Genomic DNA, 25615 nt, shown 5'->3' with positions numbered 1-25615 from the left:
TCAGTTCATTCTTGATCCAAAGTGAATGTTTATGGCAAATTCGAGGAGATTCTTGAGATGCTGCATTCACAGAATGAGACAGACACAAGGTCACAGTGACCTTGACCTTTTGAACTTCAAAAATTTCATCAGTTCATGGTTAGGTGGACATGTGTGTCAAATCTGCGTTGACAAAAATGGGATTTACGAATGGGCAAACTGAAAACATGATACATAAGGCATAAAAGAGCCATTAAGGTGAGGTTGTTTGATTAGTGTCCATTTCAAATTAGTTCTCAAACTGGTCGTGAGCTTCAGGAAAATACATTTTAAACCTTAATAAATTACTGTATGAATTTTCTTCTCAGTATAATCTCTCACAATCTGCCTAGAGAAATCAAAGAATCCAAGCAACACCAAACACCTGAGCAAATGAAGCCAAAACTATTTGCATGACTAAAGACCTCTAGAGGTTAGTGAGAAAATGTGTGTTCTTGGTGAACTGTTTAATTGTTTTGAGCTTAATCGCAATTGTGTGATTGTATTTAAAAAGCATAACATCTTGCCTAAATTTATTTCTGATGCTAGAAAGAGGGTTACGCATTATCTGATAGACTGAGGTGGTCAGTTCAGAACCACTGCCTATTCGTTAACGCAGTCAAGCCCCTCCTCAAATGCATTTTTAATTATAATAATTACAATAATATTGTAAGGTGACAGTTATTTGAATTTTTAGTATGATTTACATTTGTATTGGACTGATGCAAATCTAATCTCTCGACTATAATAGGGCTGCAACTAACCATTATTTTCGTTGTTGATGGATCTGTCTATTAATCGACTAATCGATCAGTTGTTCGGTCCATAAAATGTCAGAAAATTGTGAAAAAAGTCCATCAGTACTTCCAAAACCCCAAGATGATGTCCTCAAATGCCTTGCTTTTTTTCCACATCCCAAAGATAATCAGTTTGCTGTCATATAGGAGTAAAGAAACAAGAAAATATTCACATTTCAGAAGCTGCAATCAGATCATTTGGACAACTAATCGATTAATTATTGACTACAAATGATAAAACAAGGAACTGTATATTGTTCCTGTGGCAAAGGACTATTGTACAAACACTTTCAATTATGAATCATGAAACTATTAAATCAGAGCATGAAAACAATAAATTAAACAGAAAAGACACAGCAGGAAAACTTTTTAAACATTTTTATTAATTAATGCAACTTACAGTCAAGCCAAAGAGTGAACTATATTAAGTGATACGTATTCACATTATGTCCTAACAGGGTTTACAGCATATCTTGTGTTCTGTAAGCATACTTGTTAACAAAAAAAAAAAATAAGGAAATGTAAAATAGAAATCAAAGCTTACACCTTTACAACAACAAGAAACAAGGAGCTTAGCAGTGGATGTGAACAAATTAAAAATCAGCAACATAAAGACCCTCACCAGAACAGGAATGACAGCAAATTCAGTTTTGGCATGTCGTGGTTTAAATAAGGGAGAAGAGAAAGAGAAATAAACAACAACTCAAAAACTGAGCTCAAAATGACACAAATGAAGGGAGGTTTGAATTCACGCGGCTGTGCAGGGCCGCCTTTGCCAAGAGACTTTGGTCACTTTGCTTCTCCGTCATGGCTTACAACGGGGAAAAAAAAAAAAAAAAAAAAAAAAAAAAAGCACAATGAATCGGCCAATGAGGGAAAAAAACAACAAGAAAATGGAGTGTCCTGGAATCTATGTATGAATGAATAGGGGAATATATTTATTTTTCAAGAAACTACAGATGATTGTCTGTTTTCCTTAAATGAGCGAGACAACTAAAAGTTTTGCAGTCGACTACAACTCCAGGACAGCCCCTACATTCATAGGAGGTAGATAACACGGCAATGACGCGACGAACTCTTCAAGAAATGTGTCTGAACGGGAATCGAGCTCTCTGTCAAGTCTGTGAAATTGTAGTGCATAATTTGTTCAACTTTTAAGGCCAAATAGGAACCTCATGTGTAGATCTAAGGCTATTTTAAGACAAAGGTGCAGGAGCCGGGGAGGGAAGGGGAGGGTTTGGGACACAGTAAGCAGATACAGCCCTTTCACGACAATACCTGAGTCAACAGTCGTGTTACACCACAGAGCCTCACAGGATGAGTGGTGCACGTCAACTCTTCGCCAACTAAACCCAATATTTTTTGGCTACACAGACACAGAGAATGAGCACAAAAAAAAAGACAGCACAGACATATGATGTGGCTACAAGTGAGAAATATTCTGATGAGATTTGTGTAGAAATTGCATAAATGACACATTATCATTTGGCCACAAGGTGTAACGTACTCCCTTGTTACAACAGAACTCTATCAGATTTACCGGTTGTGGCGTGTGCACAGCCTGGAGTGACATTCAAACCTCCCAACAAAGGGGAAAATTAAAAATTTTATTGGACAATATGAAGTACACTACAGAAAAAAAAGTCAATGCAGCATATATCAGGCTTATGAGGTACTTCATGAATATATATAGATATATCAACCTTTTTAGAAAAGCTCTTCAAAGTCATATTATTCCTTATAATTCCTATTGATAGCATAAAATACCTCGTCAGTTATTTCTTTTAACTTTCTGCCCAACCTCATGTGGGCGATTTCATTTTGAGACTGCTTTGAAAGTGCAAAACACAAATACTGATCGTTCTATGCAGCATCTACACGCAAGGTTGCATGATAATTAAAAATGGTTATGTTTTTTTTTTTTTTTATGTGGCGCAGCAGATTTCGTCAAACCTTTTATGTTGAAAGGACTCACAAACCCAATGTTTGGGACAGATGGAGAAGAGAGAGATCCGACAAAAGGCACACATAAAACGACTACAAACACGCTGGATGTTTTCAGTTTAGACTAAATTACAACAAACTGTAGTTGGCTGCCGTGCAGCCTCGTATGTACCTTTCGTTGAAGTTTACAATGTTCTGCTACATTGTAAAGTATGTTCAAATGTGTATATTCCCTTTGTAAGTTGTCGCATGCAAAAACTACACCTTTATACCCTTGCAAAAATGGCGTCGAGTCTGGCTAATCGTAGGAGAAATGAACTGAGTAGGAGACAGGGACATAAACCCTGATTTTATTGCAGTACTGGGTTAACACGGCAGAGAGGTGTAGGCATTTGATCACGTGGAGTGGCTCTATCCAGTATGAAACCTTAAACATTCTGGTAAAACAAAAAACAGAAAAAAAGCTGGTTCTAAATGTCGAGACAAACAAATCTACCCATTTGCAAACTATTGTCCTGCTAACTAAAAGTCGAAAATGTTTATTGAGCGTTTATTTGAACTGCGTAAAGAGGACAGACTGGTGTAAAGACAAACTAATTACCAACGATCCACAGCCCACACACCCACATTATTGCTGTACATACATCTATCCAACAAACCTTTTCCGCCGCTACAAACATTCCTCAATATCGCCAACATTTTGCTGGAATATCAACACATTGTGATAGTGAATAGCAATTACTTTATGATGGCACATTCATCTACAAATGCTCAAGATTACAGTTTACGTCACCACATGACTGAGTCCTAGGTTGTGCTGGGTAGTTTTTGTCACCATCTTTTTGAAAAATGAAGGACTTGCATGAAACAATGAGACTCCCAATTACAAAAATTTGGTCCCCTAAAATGTAACCAACTAAAGCAACCAACCAGTCATACATGATTACTTGGTTTTCCATTTATTAAGGTTAAAGGAAAGAACAGTGCTCTCACACGATATTGGCTTGTATTGGTTTGGTCACAAGGATTTTTTGATTTTGTTACCATTATTAAAAATGAGGGCTAATATTAGCTAGCACCTGACACTGCTCTGAGGTAGTTTCTTTTCCAAGTTGGTAAATAAAAAGCCAAGTCATTCTGAAGACTAGAAAAATGCTTTCAAGATACAAAAATACCCACGTGAGTCTTGCATGACTGGATACATGTAGAACAGCTGGATGGTATTGGTTTGGTGAAGCTTGCTGACAGCTCTACTCAGTCGAGGTCAGATTTACTTCAGCCCCGAGCTGAACCCTGAGTGTCCACTGGACGCGGTTACAACGCATTCTGGCTCAGTCACGGCTGCCAGAGATTATTGGTCCCATTTCTTTGCTTTAAAGTATCATTATTAAGTAAATGCTTTTTGCATAATATAATGGCTATAAAATAATGCCACCATCAGCGTTTAGACTGGTTCCCTATAAGTCTTAATCCTACAATGTAATTTTGTCTGCCAGCACACAACACTACGAGGGGAAAAGTTGTCTGTTTCCACTTTTGGATCAAGCTTGTGTCTCTGAATGAGCTGCAAACATGATTTGAATACATTTGATAAACACAGAAGACGCCTCAAGCATAATTGTACTTAGTGTAGCTAAATGCTAATGTTAGCATGCTAATAGACTCAAAATGACAAAGCTAATATGCTCGTGTTTACCAGACATAATGTTCACCAATGTCATCATCTAAGTGTAGCGTGTTAACATGCTAACATTTGCTATTTTGCGCTTAGTACAAAGTGCAGCTGAGGCTGTGTGTTTGACAAATTTGACCCGATGGTGGCACCACATGAAAAGTTAAGGGCACCCTAAATGATCAGGATTTATTGTCTGAGAACAGTTCATGTTTTTACAAGATTCTGTCCCGTTCCATGGAGCAGATGTTGAGATATTTGCCAGAGCAGGGGTCTCAAACTGATCTGTGGCTGCAGCTGTTTGTTCCTGCCAAGCAGGAGCACATCTGACTCGACTCATTCAATCAACTGACCTGTTATAACACAGTTGATTTGTTGTTATCAGGTGTGCTCCTGCTTGGTCAGAACAAAAACCTGCAGCCACGCTTGAGGAAAAGTAAGGGCATAAGTCAATAGTGATCATTCTCCTGGGACCGGGAATGTCTCAACTATTGGGAGGACTGCCAAGCATTTTTGTTTCAACTGACCACATGTTATCGGTACAGCTGAGCTAGCATGGGTAAGAATGTTGTTTAAACAACAATGAAAATGTGGAAGCTGAAGGACTCCAGGGTACATTGAAACCAAGACTACAACCAGACATGACTAGCAAAATGCAATGTAGCTGCATCCAGTGGACATCAGGTATAATGGCTCTTGCAGGTACCCCATTTGAATTTGTGCTCAATAATTCAGACTTGTAGCTAAGAACAATAATATAGGCAAACTTTAACTGCAAAGACCTTGTGGACACCACACCAGTGTCACATGGCTGCAGGTAACTGGGTGGACATTGGCATGATAAAGACTGACTGTCAAAGTGATGCTTCAGAAAGGTTTGTCTACGTACAGGAAGAGGAAAATTATGCTCGCTGAAGCTAATGGAGTGCCATATAAATCATAAACTGTACTTTACAAAATCTGGAAAAACAGCCGTGTAGTAATACAATCACCAAAAGCACTGAACACAAGCAACACTCCAACAAAAACCTCAGCTTCTTTGCTTCCAAGTGGCACTGCGCTAATGAGTTAGTAAGCTGAACACGGGGAGGATTTTAGGAATTTACAGGACAGGAATATATCAGACTGAGGGCTGAAGTAGAAGCCATAAAAAAAAAAATCAAACAGCAAACAAGATCACACACCAAAGCAACCATCATATATATACACACACAAACCAACACACACACAGCTCTTATGTTACAGCACCTCACACGAGCATGACGCCAGAAACAGAAAAGACTCTTTGCAACAGTGTGAAACGTTTTGTCTCCTAAACTACAGTAGCAAACATCCAGAGAAAGACATCTCCACTGTAGACTTGTCTGTTAATCAGTGAAAAGATTGATATCAGCTGTGATGCGGGTGATATCTAAACCAATGATCTATTAAAGAAAAAATAATACTTTCTGCAATTATTAAAGCCTATAAATAAGAGGGAAAAAAAACACCAAAAAGAAAAACGAAAAGGCTGTACACAAGAAGCAAACATGAGTATAAATGTACTGGATGGATGGCCTATACAATATTACAAACCACGCAGGCTCTAAGTACATTCATTGTTATTATTTGGAGTTAGGAAAATAGGTTCTACTCTACAAGAGGTTTCTTTATGTCAGCAATAGGTTCTCTACAAGAGACGGATGAGAGGCAGAGAGGAGAGACGTTGCTATACAGAGGGTCATGGTTTGGAATAAACTGATGTATAGGCTGTTGCTTCTCTGGAAGTCGGGCTTAGACCATTGAAAAGTAAACAGGCTGATCGTTACATGTGGAGGAATTTTATCTCAGCCTCTTTAAACCCTACATTTAAACATGCTTACAAAACAAAAAAAATGGTATATAACAGATCAATTAAATTAGCTTATGATATGCCATGTAGTTTACAAACCAGCCATTTCTACAACCTGCTTTGTCCGAGTTTTGGACACACGAAAAAATGCTTAAAAAAAATAAAAAATGGCCGAACTGAGGTGAAGTGATGTCATTAAGGTTACCACTGCAGGGGTACTAAATGCCAAACTAAGCACACTAGCGCCACATTCATCCAGGCTGGTGTATTCACTTGTTTGATCCATGCACATTCTTGATTTAGCTCAGTATGATCAAGCAGATTTACGTAAAAAGAAACCACCTCTTCTGAATCTTGATATGTATAGTCTGAGTGTTTTATACCTGGTATTAACGTGTGTCTCAGGTGATCCAATCATAAGAGGACAGCGCTAAAGATGTAAAGACTCATTGTGATCTGATTACACAAACTCAAACTAAGCTTAGGCAGTACGATGGTACAGTAGGCTATCTAGAAATTCAGACTACATCGGTCATCTTTCTATTGACCTCACACTGGAGAGGCTGTAATGAGGAGGATGTATTGTATGTAGTCCACATCATGCACCACCAGAGGTCAGTCTGGTGCAACAGGCAGCTGAGCTGACTGTGAGTGGTGAAGATAATGTTACGGGGGTATTTCCGTACACTAATACCGTCATGTACCATATACCCCAGGGAAATTTCAGGAAGGTATGAGAAAATGGAAATCGCCAAAGCCTAGACCACCTATCTCTTGTGGCATAAATGCTAATGCATCCTAGGTATACATGATAAATGCAGGACGTGGTTGTTGTTTTGGCGACAGCGTGCTAATGCTCTATAACTTGCCCATTTTACAACAAGTTGCACAAGTATTGTGTGACCACCCATCATTTTGCCCTATGGAAGGAGACGTGTTGAATTCTGCTGACACTGGCATCTGAACGTGTACCAACACAACTGATAATGTGGCTAGCGAGCATGCTAGAAAGCGCGCCAGCAAGAGTTTGGTTGCAATAACTGTCTGCAGGGCCCTTTGAACTTAAAGTGCAAGTGATGTAGGCAGTGATGAAATCTGATCTCACTTGTCCACTTGTGTTCGGATCACTGAAATACACGTTAACACCAGGTATAAGCAGGCTCAATGAGGCCTTGCTTTAAGCATTATTTTTCTATGCACTGTGACCGTGTCAAACCTTCTAGCGCACTCCATCCTCACACAGCACTTTGGCATCTAAGCCTCTCCAGAAATCTGACTGTCCATAGCTAATCAGCTGTTTCAACACCTGTCAGTTTGTTTTGCATAAAGCACCTTTCTCTCACGTCACTGTACAAAGGCAACACACCCACGCCACTAAGAGTTTCACTCTTATTTAACATTTAAAAGGCATTGGGATATTTCTCAAAGACGACACGCTGAATGCTGGTTGGCTAGGTAGAATCCCTCTTTGATCAGCAGGCGTGGCTTTCTTAATGGCAAGTGCACATACTGAGGCTCTCGAGCCTGTTGACTGTGCCCTTTGTATTTTTTTGAAAAGCCACCAATGCTGACTGCTCCTTTCTAAATTAAATAAGAGGCTGCTAGTCTTCCACCTGATAAATACTCTAAATGCTCCGACAGCTACAAAAGTCCATTCTTGTTTAGTGCAAAAACAACATTGTCAAATGTTTGAGTTTTTATCTCCAGGAAAAGCAATGCCGTTCTGATCTGCTATTTTAAGGTGCTGGTATAAGGTAATGTTTAACAGGAAAGGAGCAGTAACAACAAACACAAAGCCATTTCCCAAATAGACAAGTAGATGCTATGAATTTCAGCACATTCTCACTGAGGACACCCATTCATTTTCCTCACTTTCATTTCCAAAAAAGCGGGGCTCCACCTGACATCAGTCTCCATAAAACACAAAGGAAGATCATGCTTGTACATGAGGGCATTTGACTACAAATTATTGTTCTGTGATGAAATTTAACCGATCAGAGGCCTCTCTGAATCACATACTTACATCCAGTGCAACACATGGATTTCAATACGTGCTTTTTTTCAGGCTGAAGAGGTTGTTCTTTACTGTTTTTGGTTTGCAAGCAACTTTTAACAGTCTTACTAACAGTACCACGAGGGCACATTTGCAATTTCTCCGACTCAAGGACTGGCTATGATCATAGCTGATGTGGGCTTTGCATTTGTTGTTATACTGCTCAGGTGGAAAATTGAAAGTCTGTCGTTTCACTGGTGCATAGAATAAAAAAGGAAAGAAAGAAGGGAAAGCTGTGTGCGAATACAAACACACTTCAAGAATTTGGTCGTACAGCTCAACGCTCAAAACCCCGAAAAGAAAAAGAAAAACACATTCTCTCTTATCAGTTTGAGTAAAATATGAAATAAAACATCTCAACTACATAAACTGAGAAAGCGCGTTCACCATCATGCACACCAAGCGTTTAAAACCTCTACTGTCAATGCAAGACTCAAACAATGCCAATTAGATAGATAGCAGGGGTAATTATACAGAAATGGCCCGCAGTGTGATGTTACCATAACACTTAAACAGGTAACAAGAGGTAGAACACACGGCCATTTCCATACAATTACACCAGTGTCACGCAATATGGCCGAGCCTCCCGCTTCGATTGAGGAACGCGCGTCTATAGAAGTCATACCAACGTTCTGCTATCGAAAGTGCATCCAAATTTACATGTTGTGAGACCAGCACCGATAAGAACAATATTGACATCATAACAGTAAATATCAAGTACGTGATTTTCAGAATGCCCCACAAACACAGTCAGTCGGATTTCTAGTTGCTTTACAGGTAATGAGTAAAAAGGGTAACACAGAGAGGTCGTCAAAGGGAGAGAAAAGATCCTCAAAACAATGAAGCATCTTCTTCTTCTTTTTTTTTCTTACGCATACAAGTTAAAAAGCCTCGTTGACCAGTCCAGTGAGGATTTAAGGTGGTTTACAGTGAAAACTTCTAGCACCTAGAATCAAGATGTCCTTTTGTGCTTCCATGTCTTTTGAATATTAATCATGTAAAAGTTTGTAATCTTGTTTGGCTAAGAAAGATTGTGTGTTTACAAAGGATACACCAAATTTTCAGGCTATAAAATCTACAATTTTACAAATGACCACATAAATACTTCATCCCCCTTAGAAAGGCATGAAGATGCTGATAAGCACTAAGAAACGCTACTAAATGCAACATGCTAAAAAACAACGACAACAAAAAAAGCCCTGATTATCTATCTCTATAAATGACCCAAATTCAGGTGAGATACCCCACTGCTAAATCTCTTGGTTAAAAATGATGCATAGTTAGAAAATATAGACTACTCGCCTCCAATCAAGATTATGAGAACATTCGCCAGCTTAACTTAGTAGTAAAACTTAGATGGGATGTTAGGAAATATCTAGAATTATTAGTAAGACTGTAACAGTCTTAGAAGGCAAGATAATATTTGCATTTAAAATCTGTATACAAATAGACAGTGTTAATTTAGACTACATGTGGGCCAGTCATTTAAAAAAAACTAATATTTTCATCAGCCTCCACTGAAAGCTTATTCAAAATATACCTTATTACCAACGTTACTATATAGTATAAAGACTCACAAAAAGTCATTTGCATAAAACCCAAGCGTTTGTGCGATGGCTGCTCCCAATTCATGGAGCAAACACTATTTTTTTTTTTTAAGGGAATTTCAATCAGATAAAAATGTTGCAGCTTTCACTCCACTGTACCGAATGCCTAGATATCGAGACGCCACACAAACATCCCGCTCTGACAAAGACGCTGCAGAAAACACTATCCTGCTGCTATATACATTAAAACATAGAAGTAGGGTTAATGCGTATAAAGGAAGAAATAAACAATTATCACAAATGCCTAAATGTCTAAAACATGAGTCAGCTACATGCATATTCATAACAAAACTGATTGAAATTAAATTACTACAAAAACAGAAGGGGGAAAAAAAAAAAAAGATTTCATCAAGTTCCCCTCTATGTTGATTTCTAAATCATGTGTCTTTCATCAACACGGCTCAGACTACATTAGAAAGGTGTCCTTGTTGGGAACCGGTCCCAATACGCTAAATGTCTCGGCATGAGAATGGGGTTAAACTATTTCTGTTCGGACTAACGAGAGGCAGAGAGGGATACGACCGCTGTTCTTTCAATCTCTATGTGGACACTAAAAGCCCTCACCTAGAATAAGTGTTGGTTCAATGGTTGACAACAAATCTGATGAAAAGAATCCTTTTGTAAATTGTCACCAGATTTGGCATAAAATGGTCATCAGTGTCAATCAAGGACAAATACTGAAAACCCAGCAGATGTGGGCCTAATAATTCATAGTTTTTTTTACACAGAAATGACAACAGAAAGGTGGTCTCAAATGGCACTTTTCATCACATAGTGCCCTATGTGAAAAATCACACACAACCCTCAATATATTAAGTACTTTTGTCCTGATTGAAGTACCCATTCTGGTCAGTGCACTTTGCTTTGATTGGCTGATAAATAGTTTGTCAGAGGAGCAAATCTTTAGGCATATAAACAGTTAACAGCCCCCTCATCTTTTGATGAACTTGATCCTTCTCCTTTCGAGCACCAAGACCCTAACAAACAATAGAAACAGGAGAAGGAGGGTAAACATCTTCCTCTAAATTATAAATCACCCCGATGTAAAATGATCCTGCCCACTAGTTTAGAAATGGTCGATTTCTTCTATCAGTGTACAAACTTTTCCTTTTCCTTTCATACTTTGCAACATATGCCCCTATGACAAATACAAACACACACTAATGCACAACATCTAAATAAAACCTCTTCCAGCGCAGACGCCCAAGAAAGGGGTTCTTTTGCATCTTACAGTCCACTAGCTGGCTTGATTTGGGTGGGTCAAGGGCTGAAGTACAATTGTAGACACATGGGTAACTGACAGGTCTGTTGGGTAGGGAGATCACTACGTGAAACCACTTTGACGCTATCTACAGCTGACAGTGAGACAGCGAGGGGTAGTGTGTTCCATCAGTGGGGTCTCACCCACGCCAACCTGGGGTTGTGTGCTCTCAGGCAAAGTACATGGTGCGCAAGGTGTCCTGGTGGATCTGAACGGCCTTGGCCAAGGCCTGTTGGTCACGCCCATTACTCTGGCCTGATGTATGACTGCCCTCGGCACTGAAACAGCAAAATAAAATAAAATTACAGAAGGGTAAAAACAGTTAGGGTTTTCTTCAACATTTCAATTAGGTTCGATCATACACTGAATAAAAGAAGTGGCTGTAGCCAGGCATTTCTGCTGTCTCCATCTTGGTTCGTTGGAGCCAGACGTGAACTTAAATAGACGAGACGGTGGAGCTGGGGAGGAGTGAACAGTGAATCCCACTGAGAACCCGAGGACATCATTTACCAACCTATACCAGCAACCTAACTGCACCTGACTCCTGGCTACTTTGTGCAAAGTCGCTTCAAGATGCATCCGGAATTCACGTTAACTGTGAAATTAAATTGGGATGCTAATTTTGGCTAGCCAAAAATGACTCTTTAGAGTGTCTGTAATACAACCAAACACTGAACAAGACATTTTTAGGCAAACAAAATATATCAATCAACTTTTATAAACTAAAAACACACTGTGAAAGGGTCAAAGTTCTAAGACGAAAACAGGTAGCATGTCCTAAAACATACCTGCTTTGTCGTCTATTTTACTCTAAGAAGGATCATAATGTACAAAATGAACATCATGCTGTACTGAAGAAAACTCAAAACTAGTGTCTTGAGAACATAAACTCATTATGAAAATGTTTACGGAGGTAATAAATCAAGGGAGAATTGAGGTCATTTTCTCGACTTCTATACAATCCGACTTCTTTTTGCAACCAGTGGAGTCACCCCCTGCTGGCAATTAGAAAGAATACAGGGTTAAGGCACGTCCGCATTGGCCTCACTTTTCAAACCCAGAGGCTAACGTCTACTTCTTTTATACAGTCTATGGTTTTAGTTTAGCAGAATAAATATACACAAGGCTGCTCCAAAGGGTAGCAGACACAGCTTACCTGTCGTGCTCTTTGTCCACCAAGTGATAGCGGGCCCGGAAAGCCACCAAATGGGCGTAGTAAGCTGGTGCTGGGATGGAAACTGACCGGGTGCAGCGCACATAGGTGTGGCATAGCTGGTAGGTGAGGACCTGCAGTTCATCTGAAGAGAAGTGGTTGTCATCCCAGAGCACGTGGTAATGAGACGGCCGGCTGGTACCCTTCAAGGAGTGATCATGGATGACAACCGTTACTTTGTGAACACCAGGTGAAACACTGCCCGCACCATGAAAAGACTTATGTTGTTGGCTAATTTAGCTGATGATCCATTTGTTTTTCATGCATAGTCGAAAACTAAGAAAATCAATTAAATTTCCCCCCCTATTTTTTTTGATTCAGTTCTTACCTGAATGCCAGCGTGACTGCAAAGGTAGAAGTCAAATTCTGACGGGTGAGTGATTTTGGTGTCCACTGTGGTCCCTGCAGGAATGTTGCCACTCTTCCCAACCTGAAAAAAAATCCACACAACAATGCAATAGTGAGTTAGGATGGTACCCATACATGTTAGGATATCAACCTTGAGCTGGCTTGGTGCTATCTGTGCATGCCGAACATCTTTTCCTACTGTTGGTTTACTTCAAGAAGGTGCATCACTTTGGTCTCAAACTTTCATTATTTTTTAAGTTGGTTACAAAACTGACAAAAATCCCTCCCCTACCGATACAATACACAATACTGACCCTCTCATTTCTGTCCATACAGAAGAGTCTTGTGTGATGTCTCTTCTGCACGACCACAAAGGTGATACCAGGCTGGTAGTCCTTCTCTAGTTTTATGCAGGCCTCACGGATCGCCAGCAGCTCATGCTGAAGGACCTGTACCTCAAAAGACATTAAATTTGAACAGGAAAAAGTTGTATAGATGATGAGAAAAACACATCAACTACATAGGCATAAACACAGGAAACATTAACACTAAGCTCTGATTAAGTGCCTCAAAATAAGTCTATCCTTTCTGGTTTTCCATTGTTTATTCTGCATCATTTCTGGTATGTGTATCACCTGGTTGAACTGGCCCTCAGAGATGCCATCGCGGTAGTAGATGATTCTGGTGGGCTTGAAGCGGGTGGACTTGTAGAACTGGATGAGCAGCTCCCTCACCATGGTGGCCAGGTCCTGGATGATGTCCTGGCGGTGCTGCTGCACCCGCACTGTGGCACAGTATCTGCTGGGGTGGGCATCCATACTACCAACGACCTGAGAAGGATATACAGCTTAGTATCAAAAGAAATAGTAAAATGTTTAACATCAAAGTGTGGACGAAAAATAGAAAAACTCTTCACATGCCTTACTGAATTAAGCGTTTTTTTTGGGTTGAAGAACTAATTGGTCTTACGTGGCGGAGCAAGTGCTGTATCACATGTTCCAGTTTGGGAGTGGGTTTTGAAAATCAAACCCATGCAGGACTCTGAATTGAAGCAGTAGACCAGCAACTCCCATGTATTGAGAGGTATAATTACTGTTTTTCAGGAGCATTAATGACAGCAATTTAACGACTTCGGTTCCCCATCAGCAATGGGTGTCTGCAGCAAGGTAAAGCGATAAGGTGGGCCTTTTTAAAGGTGGCTAAATTACATTGTTTTTTACATTTTGCTGCCGCCCCCGTCGATAGCAGTACACTGCTTAGCTTCTGTGGTGGTACTCCTGCCTGCTTCCTAAACTGGGGGCATGCCACCCACCACCTACTGTAGGCAATAGAGTGTCCCAGGAATGTCCTAAAACCAAGAAATTAGTTAGCATTTTAGCACTCCTGGTTCCCTTGTCTTGAAGTCAATGGATTTTTTCAATAGGGTTTTGGGTTTGACGCCGAAAGTCTGTGGTTCACACAAACTTCAAAGACTTTCACGTTTTGTTCCAAGACATAAAATTTGTCAATAAATACCCAACTTGTAAATGTCGAAGATTTTATGTGTCTTTAAAAAGGCGGTTGCAAACAAGCGGCTAAATGAGACTACAGAATGTCATCACGGCAAACACAGCTTCACAGCCTTGTTGTGGTGGCGACGCTGAGTCATGCAACTGTCATGTAGTTTGTTCAAAGCCTAACATTAGCTTTTTACCTCTGGCGACTGCAGTTAGGCTCCAAAAATCAGAAAAAGTCGTGTTCATTTGTGAAGATTATCTTTCCGAGCAAAACATGTAAGTATAATTTTTAATCACAGAGCTTATTTTCTGTGGCAAACAGAAATACACCACCCCTGGAGCACTTCACACATGTGACTATGGATAAGTATCTCACACAAGCCCACTTTGAAAAATCCAAACTATCCCTTTAAGAGCTGCAGAGATGGTTGTTGATTCTCTGCGATGTTAGCACTTACATCACACCCCTTTTAACTATCTTGTGAAGGGCAGATGGCCATGTTGTGTTGTGTGATGTGGTGTTACTTACAGCAGCAATGGAAGGTTTCTTTCCATCTCCTGCAGGCGGATGAGTCACATCTGCACCAAGGAAGATCACTGGCTGCTGGAAGACCAACGGTCTGGAACAAGAACACAGAGTGTAGATGCTTGAAATTCAGCACAAAATATTAGATTTTCCAATTTAGGATAAAAGTTGATGGGTGTCTCATTTTAAAGATACACACATGATTAATTTCAGAATTTTATTACTGGTATCTTCACTGACCTGCCCTGCGGGAGGAGGATATTATTGACACCGCCCAGCTTGACATTGATCTTGAGACAGAGGTTGGAGAGGGTCTGAGGTGTTGTCTTTTGAACATTCTTCACCTGCACACACTGCGTGGCCATGCCAAGTACTGTGTCCCCAACACGTTTCACCTCAGCTGCAACACAGATCAGAACAATGAGGAGATATCAACGGATTAAACATGTACGAATAGGATGGGAAAGGGTGTTAAAATGACAGAATGAATTTGGAAGCGAATAGTAGAGCGGGTAGGAAGAATCAGAGAGAATGTGGTTATTTCCTAAAGTAGAAACAGAAGCAGTGAAACTTGCTCAGCAGGCATGTTCGGAGACATCAGACCAACTGCCCGAGCTTCAAGTTTAACTCTTTCTAATCACACAAATCCTCACAGATTTGGGAAAGTGTTTTAAGCAATGCCTCGCCACTGCAAAAAACCTTTCGTTTAAACAGCTATAGTCTGTGATGTCAGTTAGTGTGACACTTCTGCTTTAACAACTAAAACTGTCAGACTTTAATTGCATGTTGTCGTGGTGTTATTACTAAAATCAAATGTTATTTGGCTGTAAAAGGACAAACTGACTTAATGCAGAGAAAGATACATAAATATCTGGGACGAATGTTGATCAACTCGAGCAAAATCATTATCGTTAGCAACTGTAAGTGATGGCAGTGATGGAAAACTTTAACCAGTGGAATGAGCAAGATGTTAAGTTTGCAGTTTACAAGATGTTGAGTACGGTCAGTCAGGATTTCACTTGACACAAACTGATTGCTCGGGCTTAAAACATCAATGTCCTGGATGCCTCTTATGTCTGCTGCAGGAATATAAATCATGCAGCACTGACTTTAACAGCAACAGACTATATGAGTGGATTCCTCACCGTAGACGGGCGTCTTTCCCGGTAGGATGACGACCACCAGCTGGAGGCCCTGGTAGGTGTACTTCAGGTGCCTGAACATGGGCTCCACGCTGTCTGCTCCCTGGGCGTACTTACAGAAGCAAGGCTGACCCTGGATGGGCATCCCTGCATCCCGAGAGATCTTCCTCAGCTGATCTGTGAATGCTCTGAGACAGAAGAGGAACTTCTTTATTCACAGCTCGGTGAGGTTTAGTGATTCAGGTTGCAAGAGAAAAAAATGGCAAGCAAGAAAAAGTCCAAGTCCAGAGGTGACATTTTTAAAACTTTTGGGGTGAATTGTCCCTTTAAACTTTTATTTTAACCAAACAAGACCGTATATGTTAAATAAGGATATTAGATTTACTCTGAACTGCAACATATCTGAAAAGAACAAACCCAGATACAGTGGGGCCTTTAAGTCTTCACATGCTATCCATTCTATCAAACATGTCAACACTGGCATAAAGCTTGAGACAAACCCTATAAAAGTCACAAATGGAAATGACAAAACCTTGCAGAAGCATTGCAAGTGAGTGGCACAGCTGTACGTAATCAGCATGCACTCTGACGTCCCTGTGGAGCTAAAATACCTCGGTCCTCATGGGGGCAATACAGTGAAAGACTCTGTGAGCTGTGCTGTCATGACAGTTGTGAAAGACCCAACTGAGGCACAAATCAAATAAGACAGCTTTGTGCTGTTTCTGCACTCCCGACTGCAGCATTTGAAACTCCAGCTCGTGGCTCAATGTATCCTTGTGTTTGTGCACTTCCATAGGATGTGTTCCAGGCCCTACTTTATGCCCGTCCATCATGAGCTGCCTGCCACCAGAACTGACACGAGACACATGTACAATGAAATGCAATACGTGCACTTTATGTACATCACTTACTTGAGCAGAAGTTCAGTGCACTGTCTCTGTGGTGCAAAGCAGGCGATGGCCCACACTTTGATTTCAATGCCGGTGTGGAACTGCTTGTTCCTCATGTCCCATACTCCCTGGATTGGTGTGGCTATTGCTTTGTTCTGCAAGTTGTAATGACAGCAGCCTTATTAGTGCTTGTCACTGTACACAAGATTAAAGTATTCCCATAAAACTTAATAATAACAATGAATTAATTGAGTCGCAGCTACATGCACGAAGAGCACAGGCCACAATCAACACATCCAAGCTGGTGATCAACATACCCTGCCTCCGTACAGAATGGAAGGTGCTTGTAGGACACGGCCATTCACTTCTGTCATCTCATCCCTCACCATCACTCCAAATTCACGAACATAAGGGTCAGTGTTGAAGTTGGCACTTCTCATCTGATAAACAAACAAAGCACGGCAGTTGAAATACATGTGATTGTCATCTGAATTCCTGCAAATTTAACAGTTAAGATCTCAGTTAAGAATCTTCTTAAAATATAGTCATGATAAAAAAAGGAAAATGCAACAATTGTTGTTTATTTTTTACATATACATGTTTATTTCTCACAAAAATCAACAATTAACACCCACCCTAATTTCAAATTAGCCTAACTTTCTGAGCAGCATTTTCAATGTGTTGCTGAGGCAGTGCTGGTGTGAATCTACACGCAGTAGGTACTGTATCTATGTCACTGTTATGACCGAAAACTATGGTAGGTTGCCAGGGTACCAGCCAATTTATGACCACTGTCATGAGCACTCCAGCAGCCAATCAGCAAACACCACTGAGCCTGTGCTTGGCATCAAACTGAAAAACTTGGCAACACAGGCAGACACTTTTTCTTATCTCACCAAACAGTCAACTAAAACATATTTTTGAGAAAAAAAAGTCAAGACAGGCCATGCAGTCATTATTACTGATATCGTTTTATTAAATATCCAATAGCCTTAGAAATAAATAAATGTATAAATATCCTACTTTGGCTCTGATGCAGACACCTGTGTCTGTCTGCAGTCACCTCTCTGCAGCCTTGCTCTATGTCCCGCCCACAGCGCTATCTGATTGGTTACACGTCACAAGTAATGACGCAGACATGCCGATGTGCATTTAACCTGTGTTTGACTCATTTATATGAGTCAGCTGTCATTTCACTCTGCGTCATGCACTTGCACAAATGCAGCAATGTGAAATTTTAACTCGCAAGCTCACAAAAAATGGGCACATATATGCAACCATTTTAGTTTGCAGTCCAATTTCAATTTTCTTGCCTCCTGAGTCCTGACTTATTATTGGATCATTGTGCATTCAACAGACACACAACTGAGCATTCAGTAAACATTGATTTTACAACTTACCAATTTACTAATCTCGTCCTGACGGTCTGGTGCTGATCGGGCTGTGGCACGAATCATAGTGGAGGTCTGATTGTCTGTCAGCTTTTTGATGCAGCGCTGTCCTGCCACTATGTTACACACCTACAGAGAACACACGAGAAAACGAACAAGTTCAGAGGAAAATCAAAAGTGAATCTGTAATTTTTCAAAAAGCAAATAAGCTCATGAAGTCAGTGATGCTTACCTCTAGAGGTAGGTAGGTGTGCTTCTGCTCCTGTCCCACCTGTAGACACGGGAGGTGGGGGTATCTCAGGATGAGCTTGTACTTGTCTTTGAAGTACTGTGCTACTGTGCATTCAATAGTTTGGCCATTCTCCTGCTGCAGGGGGAACCTGAGCGAAGCACATACCAGAAAGATACAGCTGATCCTTACATACACAGGGCATTTTTTAACCACACAGTCCGACAAGACTTTCATGGACACTGACTAAACAAGAATAATCTTCTGAGCTGTTCAATGGGTTTCATATAAAGACCTGGTTCAAATGTACATTTAACTCAGTAGGTGGGGAAAAATAAAACGTGGCAGAACTTTACACCAGTCTATCCCAATTTTAAGCATTACCAAGCATCCAGATGACTTGCATCTGGACCAACATGTCATGTTTTGTAAGTTTAATACATAGTGTCTCTATGGCAGTGGAGGGATGCTTTCCTATCCCAGTGTGCATTATGTTACACAGTGCTTGACTGCAGATTATGTACTTCAGCAACAGTACAATTACCATGAATGAAAAGTAGATGGAAGAGCTTTCTTACGTTTGGTGGCTGGCTGGTCTCCTGGTCACGTTGCACACTCTGTACTTCCTCTTCATCTGCCCACAGTGAGTGATCTCCACCTTCAGGCCTGGACGGAGGAATCACAATGAAGGACAATAGAATTTAGACAGAACCCACAAACACAGACAGATGCTATAGGTCATAACTAATAAGTGACAAATATTTAAACTGTTCAAGTACAGATATTAAGGTTTAGAATAAAAAGTTTCTTATCTTGCGTGACTCTAAACTGACAATTGAATCAGGTATAACATTCAAATCATAAAAAACATTATAAACTGAATTAAGTCTCATCATTTCCCACCCTTATTGTAAATGCATTTCACTGAGAAATAACCCAAAATAAAAACTTCAACATCTCGGTTTTTCTTCCTGAGAGTCAGTCTTTTTTCATTTGTTTCCAATGAGGAGACTGCTGCCTAGAGTGCAGCTGCTGCACCCAGCACCCAGTTTTTGTGCGACCGCTCCAAGTACTCCTAGATGAAAATCTCTTAACATTAAAGAAAGGGGCTGGTGTTTGTCACTGTCGCTCCTTCACTGTCTATCTCGAACTGTATGTCAGAAATGATCACAACCGGGAGAGAAAAGCCCAGCTGTGGGGGCAGACTGGCCACACCGTATGTTGCTGGTGAGTGTTGTGCTTTTATAATCGTATGGGCTGTGTAGTCAACCTTTGGTCGATGTAGTGTTACCTTGGCGACCAAGCTAATGTTGATGTAAAGATATTTTAGCCACAGACACAAAACCAATGTGCAGCACCCCATAAAAAAGCACCGAAGTGCCTTTTTAATCAAGCGTTAGAATAAAGCACTCCCCGGCGCCCTGCCACAGCTTTCCTGCCAAAGAAGACTGCTAAGTGGACACACCGCCTAATTGACAAAGACTTCAATAACCACTACTAAGTGAGCTCCTAAGCTTTACTTACCTTTGATTTCCTTTGTAAATTTCACTCGCTGAGAGTCTGTTAAGGGCTTCTGTTGTTCTTCGATGCTTTTGAAATCCAAGACCTCGCACATGAACTCAATTACAGGCTGGGCTTTGTAGAACGCAGTGGCAGAGACTGCAAACAAAACAAGCACACAGAGGTTGAGATTCACATCAACGACTCCACTTCATGTGACTCTTGTACAATCAGCGTGAAAGTTACCGTCGATGTTGAGCATCATTTTCCAAAGGGAAGGTCTGACGGACTGGTGGAAGCCAAACCACACCTCTCTGCCACCACCGAGGGGGTTCGAACATCCCTCTGAGGGAGTGAAGAAAGAGCGGCCCACCGGGGTATACCTATAACAGAGGACAGCCGGTTGTGAAATTTCATTGACATGTTCTGAGAAACAGAAGCTATTCAACAAGCTGGTTAAGAGGGGAAAAAAGAGATGGTCAAATACAAGTTTCAAGTCTTAAGTCTCTACAATTTGATTGTCTCACCACACTGAAACAAACGTAACCAACTCCCTGCCACTCTCAATAATATAAAGTATATCCAATTGTAATTAGTCCTAAAACATCTGCCATAGTCACTGGACAACAGGCATACGGCTGGCCATGTATTTATAACCATAACCTGTAAGGACAATCAATTATCCATCAATGAATCAATGTTCAGTAATAAAAGCAACCCACCTCATAGAGGGCAAATGTCTCATGACCACATCCAAGGCTTGGACGGTCTCAAAGGGGACGCTGGGTAGCCGCCCTGATAGTGCCTCGTGCAGCGCTTGCAGGCTAACGCAGGACACCCACTTGATGGATACTTTGAAGCTGCGGTCTTTGCCTTCGCCAGGAATCGTTACCTCCAGCTCCACCTGTGTGGTGGACGGGCAAGGAAAAAAGAGAATAAGGTCATGCTGCAAGTGTTTATTCAATTTCTCTGACAGCATATTGTTGCAGGTTGTGCTGAAATATACATACTTTGTCTCTGCCTATAGGCAAAGGCATGGCAGTGTAGAGATTCTTCCTCCCATCATACACTGGCTTTCGATCACCGAATATTTGCGTTTTAAAGTGCTGGACCATGTGCTCCACGATTTCACTGAGAACAATGAAATGAAATGAAACAATGAAACAAATGAATTACACTCCAACAACTGACCTAGCACATGCCAGGGGCTGCGGATGACGTATACACGTATACATACCGGTTGACCCTCCTGGGGCATTTCTCAGGCTTGATGTCGATGTCATAATGGTAGACCTCCAGTTTGGGGATTTCCATCTCGAAGAAGTTGGCCTGGAGCTTGATTGTCCTGCCCATGGTGCCAAAGTCTGGCCGTGATGGTGGCTTGAACACATATTCTGGCACGGGGGAAGATGGCGGGTCTGAAACATCGGGGTCAAAAGACGGAAAGAGGCAAATTGCACAATTAAAATCCTATTATGCAGACATCAGAAATTTCCCACGCTCTTAAAAGCCCAATTAGTATTTTTGGATCACACAGATATGGCATGTGCACATATATAACTTAACAGGGTCACTTACAGACAAAAGTATGCACTGTGTGTTTCTCAACTGATCACAATGGGAAATAAAAGTTCAGAAAACATCATCAGCGTCAGAAAACATTAGAGTGAGCAATGTCCTTATTCACACAGGTCAACTAAAGATGCAAATTTCTTCTTTTTAATAGTTACTTTCACAAAAACTATTTAAGACATGCCTCAACCAGTTCTGCATAACCTGTTCAGCCATGTGAACTAATAATACATGTGGTAGGTCATCAAATTTGTGATGATGAGACAAACCCAAACTTGACACACACTACTGCGGGATACCATAGCCTATAATGTTTTCAAAAAATGGCAATCGTAATCACAGATTTGACTGACAGTGGTTACTACTAGATCTGAGGTGTACATTTTTGGCCTTCTATAGCAAATTTGTAATCGTGAGACTCAAAGGGCATCTTCTTGGTGAAGGCTGTCCACAGTGGACTGAATAACTCAGCAGGCAATTGGGTCAAACCCACATATCTGCCAGGAATTTTCATTTCTCGAGGGCTCTTTTCTCGTGACACCTTAACATGAACCCTTCCTTCATCTTGTTGGAAAAACACACCACTTGCTGGGCAGTCTCGATCTTTCTTTCCCATTTAATAAAAGGAAAATGACAGTTGTCAAAGTTGTAATTTATCTGCACTGAGGTGAGATGTGAATGTGCTGTTACAGAATCAGTCTCCTTTTACATCTGCAGCACCTTGCTTCATTAATGGTTCTAAAGTTTCAGAAATATTAAGAGCCTGTGAGTCAAGTTATCATCTATTACCACCGCATAGTTCAGTTCAAGGCGGACACACTTGATTCTTTGAATATATATTCCGAATGAGTATCTCCCAGTGACCATTGAGCTTGTGAGTTGGCAGGCATTTAGGTGTGAGTGTTTGGACCGTCCCATCTCCAAATCAGAACCAGTCTGTTCAGATTTTTAAAGGTGTTGTCGTCTATACTGTGTATTATCCTGGAGGAGATACACTTCAGCTGTCATCACCAGAGGACAGGCTGAGCCAAGACGCTCTACATGTGCAACTTCAGATATTACAGTGAGACTGTCAGGGCTCACTCTGCAGTCCCCTCAGTGCCTTATCTTTGTGCTTCAGCTCTGTTCATTCAAACAAAATAACACCCATTAAACTGGGTAATATATGGTGGCTATTATTGAATAACCTTTAGCGTGTGAAAGTGCGTTGTCATTCAGAGCACAAAGTGAGGTGCATTCAGAGGAAATTGACTATCTAGACTGACATTGTCTTCTTTAGACTCTCACCTACAGCGTTAAATGACATTCGTCCCATTTCCTGGACAATTTTATAATTTAGTAAGAGGGTTAAATTGTGCTTCAGATGAGTACACACAAAGCATGATGTTGCCACTTGCTCTGCACCAATGCCGGGACCAGTTTAAGGCTTGAAAGCCCGAATATGGGAGAAACTTACCAGAGCTTATTGACCCAGAGGAACGGGGTCCCTCTTGCATCTCGGTGGCTACAGAGGACAGAAACTAATGTTATAAATGCACAACAATCCCCTTGATGTGATATGCACTTCACTTGAGTATATACAGTGGTGAAAACCTACATTTGAGTTAGAAAGGTTTACAGCTTAGCAGATTAAAATGAACTTTTTTGACAGTAGAAAGTGGCAAGAAGAGGCAAAGTACAGACTGTCTCATTGCTAACACTTGCTTCATCTCAGCATGTCCCGCTCTCTTATCACTTCCACAACACCGTCGTCCACAATCAAGGGCGACTTTCTCAAAACTCTTATCAATGTGCACACAGAGGGAATCGTGCAAGCTGGCAATCTAACTCTACTGGAGCCACCCTTTCTCCTGGAAATCGCCTAGCGCTACACACCAATTCGACTGGTCATATTGGTGCGCACACTGACCACCCCCTACACCGCCTACTGGACAGACGGCGGAGTTCTTTGGCTAAAAGACAGGTTCAGATACAGGAAATCTAGCAATAACTGCACAACACCTCATCATGGTATAGCATCAGCATTATAGTTTCTGTCCCAACTATACTGTTTTGCATTTCAGTAGCCTTGCACACGGCAAATTTGCACATCGCCATCTTCCACTCAACCTCACTGCATTCTTAAAACTAAAAATTCAACATGTTTGCACACTTGTTTTATGTCTATAAACAGGTAGTACGTCATCTTATGGATGTATGTGTGCTATAGTATATTCTGTAGATAGTCTATAAATACATGTCTAATTCTTACAGATTATGCTGTGCTTTATTTCTATACTGACACATATGTTATCTCTACTCCTGTGATATGTGTATCACTGTGTTTTACAGCTCCTGTGCAATGCTTTAATAACTTCCTGCTTCAACAAAAGGATTTGGATCAATAAATTACATCTATCTATCTATTTTAGTAGCACAAAAAGAGCAGGGGTGCCTTCTGCAACACTGTGAACAAACCATAAAACAATCACTACATTTTAAAGTAATGCAACACAGTGTTGCTTTTGTTTGTACAGTTTGTAACTCAGGATTAAACGTATATGAATTGTAAATATGAACCATACTTAGTCTACTTGCCAAATGAGTTCACTGCTACACTTTTTGGACTTAACCTCAGCCCAAATTCATGCCTGCTCCTCGTCTACCCTTTACACGTTCAATGTCATTAAACCCGTCCTACATCGAGCGATTTAAGACATGTATATCGTGGGCAAAAGCGATGCAACATAACTCAGATCACCAAATCTAAGTTGGAGACTGTTAGCTGACCATAGCTAAGATTGGTGATGAGATTAGATAGCATGGTCGGCCGCTAAATATTGTTTTAACTCTGTATTTGGTGTTCAACTACGAGACACTCCGATCGATAATCGCTGTTTATACTTGTAGGATTCATCAAGAAAATACACGACAACCGACCCCACTGTGTGAAATTACATCGCGAGGCTAACTAACAACAAGTTCGTGAAACGAGGTACCGTTGAAGCTAACTTGGCTAACAGCAGCTTCTTGTTGTTGCACGCTAGCTAAGCTTGGCTCTACTACTAATGCCTCCACTTAAGACCGGGACGACATGTTCTTGATCAAAGGCTTTGTTGAGTTTCATACTAACTAGCTCAGTGAAACAGGAGTCGAGCCTGAGTTTCAGCGACAGAAATGTAGCGGCACAGTGTGTTATTTTCTTTCCTAGCTGCATCACTTAGCCGATGCTAATGTTAGCTGCACCACTTACCTCCAGCAGAGGAATACATTTTGTCGACTTTTTAAGCGTGTGTCGTGGACGTACAGATACTCCACTTTATCTGGGCCAAATTCCACCTAAACTCATGCGTGGTCGAAAAGTATTTCTATGTACAAGAGCGAGGGAGGAAGCCCAGTTCGGAAATAAAGATATTTAGTTAGCCAAGTGGTAAATATTTGGAGTCTCTCATCCTCGGCACGGCCCCATCCCCCCAACACACAAAACGGGAGCCGAGAGAAAAGATAGCACAGAAAAGACCCATGCAGGGCAAGAGGCTTCACTCCCAACTACTTCCGTCGTTGGCCACTTCCGGTAAAGCAGCCGAAACTTTTATTTTCATACTTTTTTTGTTGTATTTTTTTTTATCACACAAAATATGTGTTTGTCCCACCAGCGCAATGGTTTGAGTTGTTAAAAAGATTTAATCCGTAACATCTATTAAAAGTTGACACTTCCGTAAAAAGAAAAACGTTTTAACAGGTACAATATGTGCTGTTCCCTCTGTAAACGATTTACAGTTTAGATAAACTGACATCTATTTTTTCTTTTAATTTTTCAATATTTTAACGATCTTTACAAAGTGAAACACATCATGAACAGAATCGCACACACAAAAAATGATGCACTGAGAAAACAGTACCAAACAAAAAAGACATATAAAAGCCAAACAAATTTAACAAAAATTAAAGTAAAAATAAAGATCTGAGTGACTTGTGACAAATAGTTCATTTGAAGATTTTTAAGATAGGCTAGTGCATACATTTATTCTTTTGATTTTTTTTTGTTAGGAAGAAATATTCCATTTCCTTCATAAATACAAAGAACTGGTTTTATCTATTTATTTATTTGTAAATCTAAATTTGTCAGTATAAAATTTGTCAAGA

General features: G+C 40.6%; 1 protein-coding gene across 4 annotated transcripts; it reads right to left on the bottom strand.

Annotated features, from left to right (window-relative positions):
• Nucleotides 1-1178: 1178 nt before the first annotated feature.
• On the bottom strand, nucleotides 1179-24973 carry ago2 (argonaute RISC catalytic component 2). 4 transcript variants are annotated; one of them, XM_050033855.1, is made up of 20 exons: nucleotides 24723-24973; nucleotides 22947-22994; nucleotides 21156-21336; nucleotides 20929-21049; nucleotides 20641-20822; nucleotides 20165-20301; nucleotides 19943-20077; nucleotides 18997-19084; nucleotides 18422-18569; nucleotides 18199-18318; nucleotides 17116-17238; nucleotides 16820-16953; nucleotides 15912-16096; nucleotides 15007-15166; nucleotides 14770-14860; nucleotides 13380-13574; nucleotides 13059-13199; nucleotides 12725-12826; nucleotides 12340-12539; nucleotides 1179-11461 (listed from the first exon to the last, which is right to left on the bottom strand). In XM_050033855.1, exons 1-20 carry the CDS (start codon nucleotides 24739-24741, stop codon nucleotides 11353-11355), a joined length of 2619 nt encoding a protein of 872 aa, XP_049889812.1. In that variant the 5' UTR covers nucleotides 24742-24973; the 3' UTR covers nucleotides 1179-11352. The 4 variants fall into 4 exon arrangements, with proteins under 4 accessions (XP_049889812.1, XP_049889810.1, XP_049889813.1 ...); XM_050033853.1 differs by having other exon boundaries at nucleotides 21156-21353; nucleotides 22949-22994; XM_050033856.1 differs by having other exon boundaries at nucleotides 13059-13193; nucleotides 24723-24972.
• Between the last annotated feature and the right edge of the window lie 642 nt (nucleotides 24974-25615).

This window comes from Epinephelus moara, chromosome 22 (assembly GCF_006386435.1).
Source record: "Epinephelus moara isolate mb chromosome 22, YSFRI_EMoa_1.0, whole genome shotgun sequence".
NCBI classification, from domain to species: Eukaryota; Metazoa; Chordata; class Actinopteri; order Perciformes; family Serranidae; genus Epinephelus; species Epinephelus moara.
The sequence above is the reverse complement of the archived record's forward strand: the minus strand, read 5'-3'. Positions and strand labels throughout refer to the sequence as shown.

Coding starts and splice junctions, on each gene's coding strand:
- ago2 (XM_050033853.1), bottom strand. Junction 20,078..20,164: donor AATGATGCTCAACATCGACG/GTAACTTTCACG, acceptor TTTTGTTTGCAG/TCTCTGCCACTGCGTTCTAC. Junction 11,462..12,339: donor GTGGACAAAGAGCACGACAG/GTAAGCTGTGTC, acceptor TTGCTGTTTCAG/TGCCGAGGGCAGTCATACAT.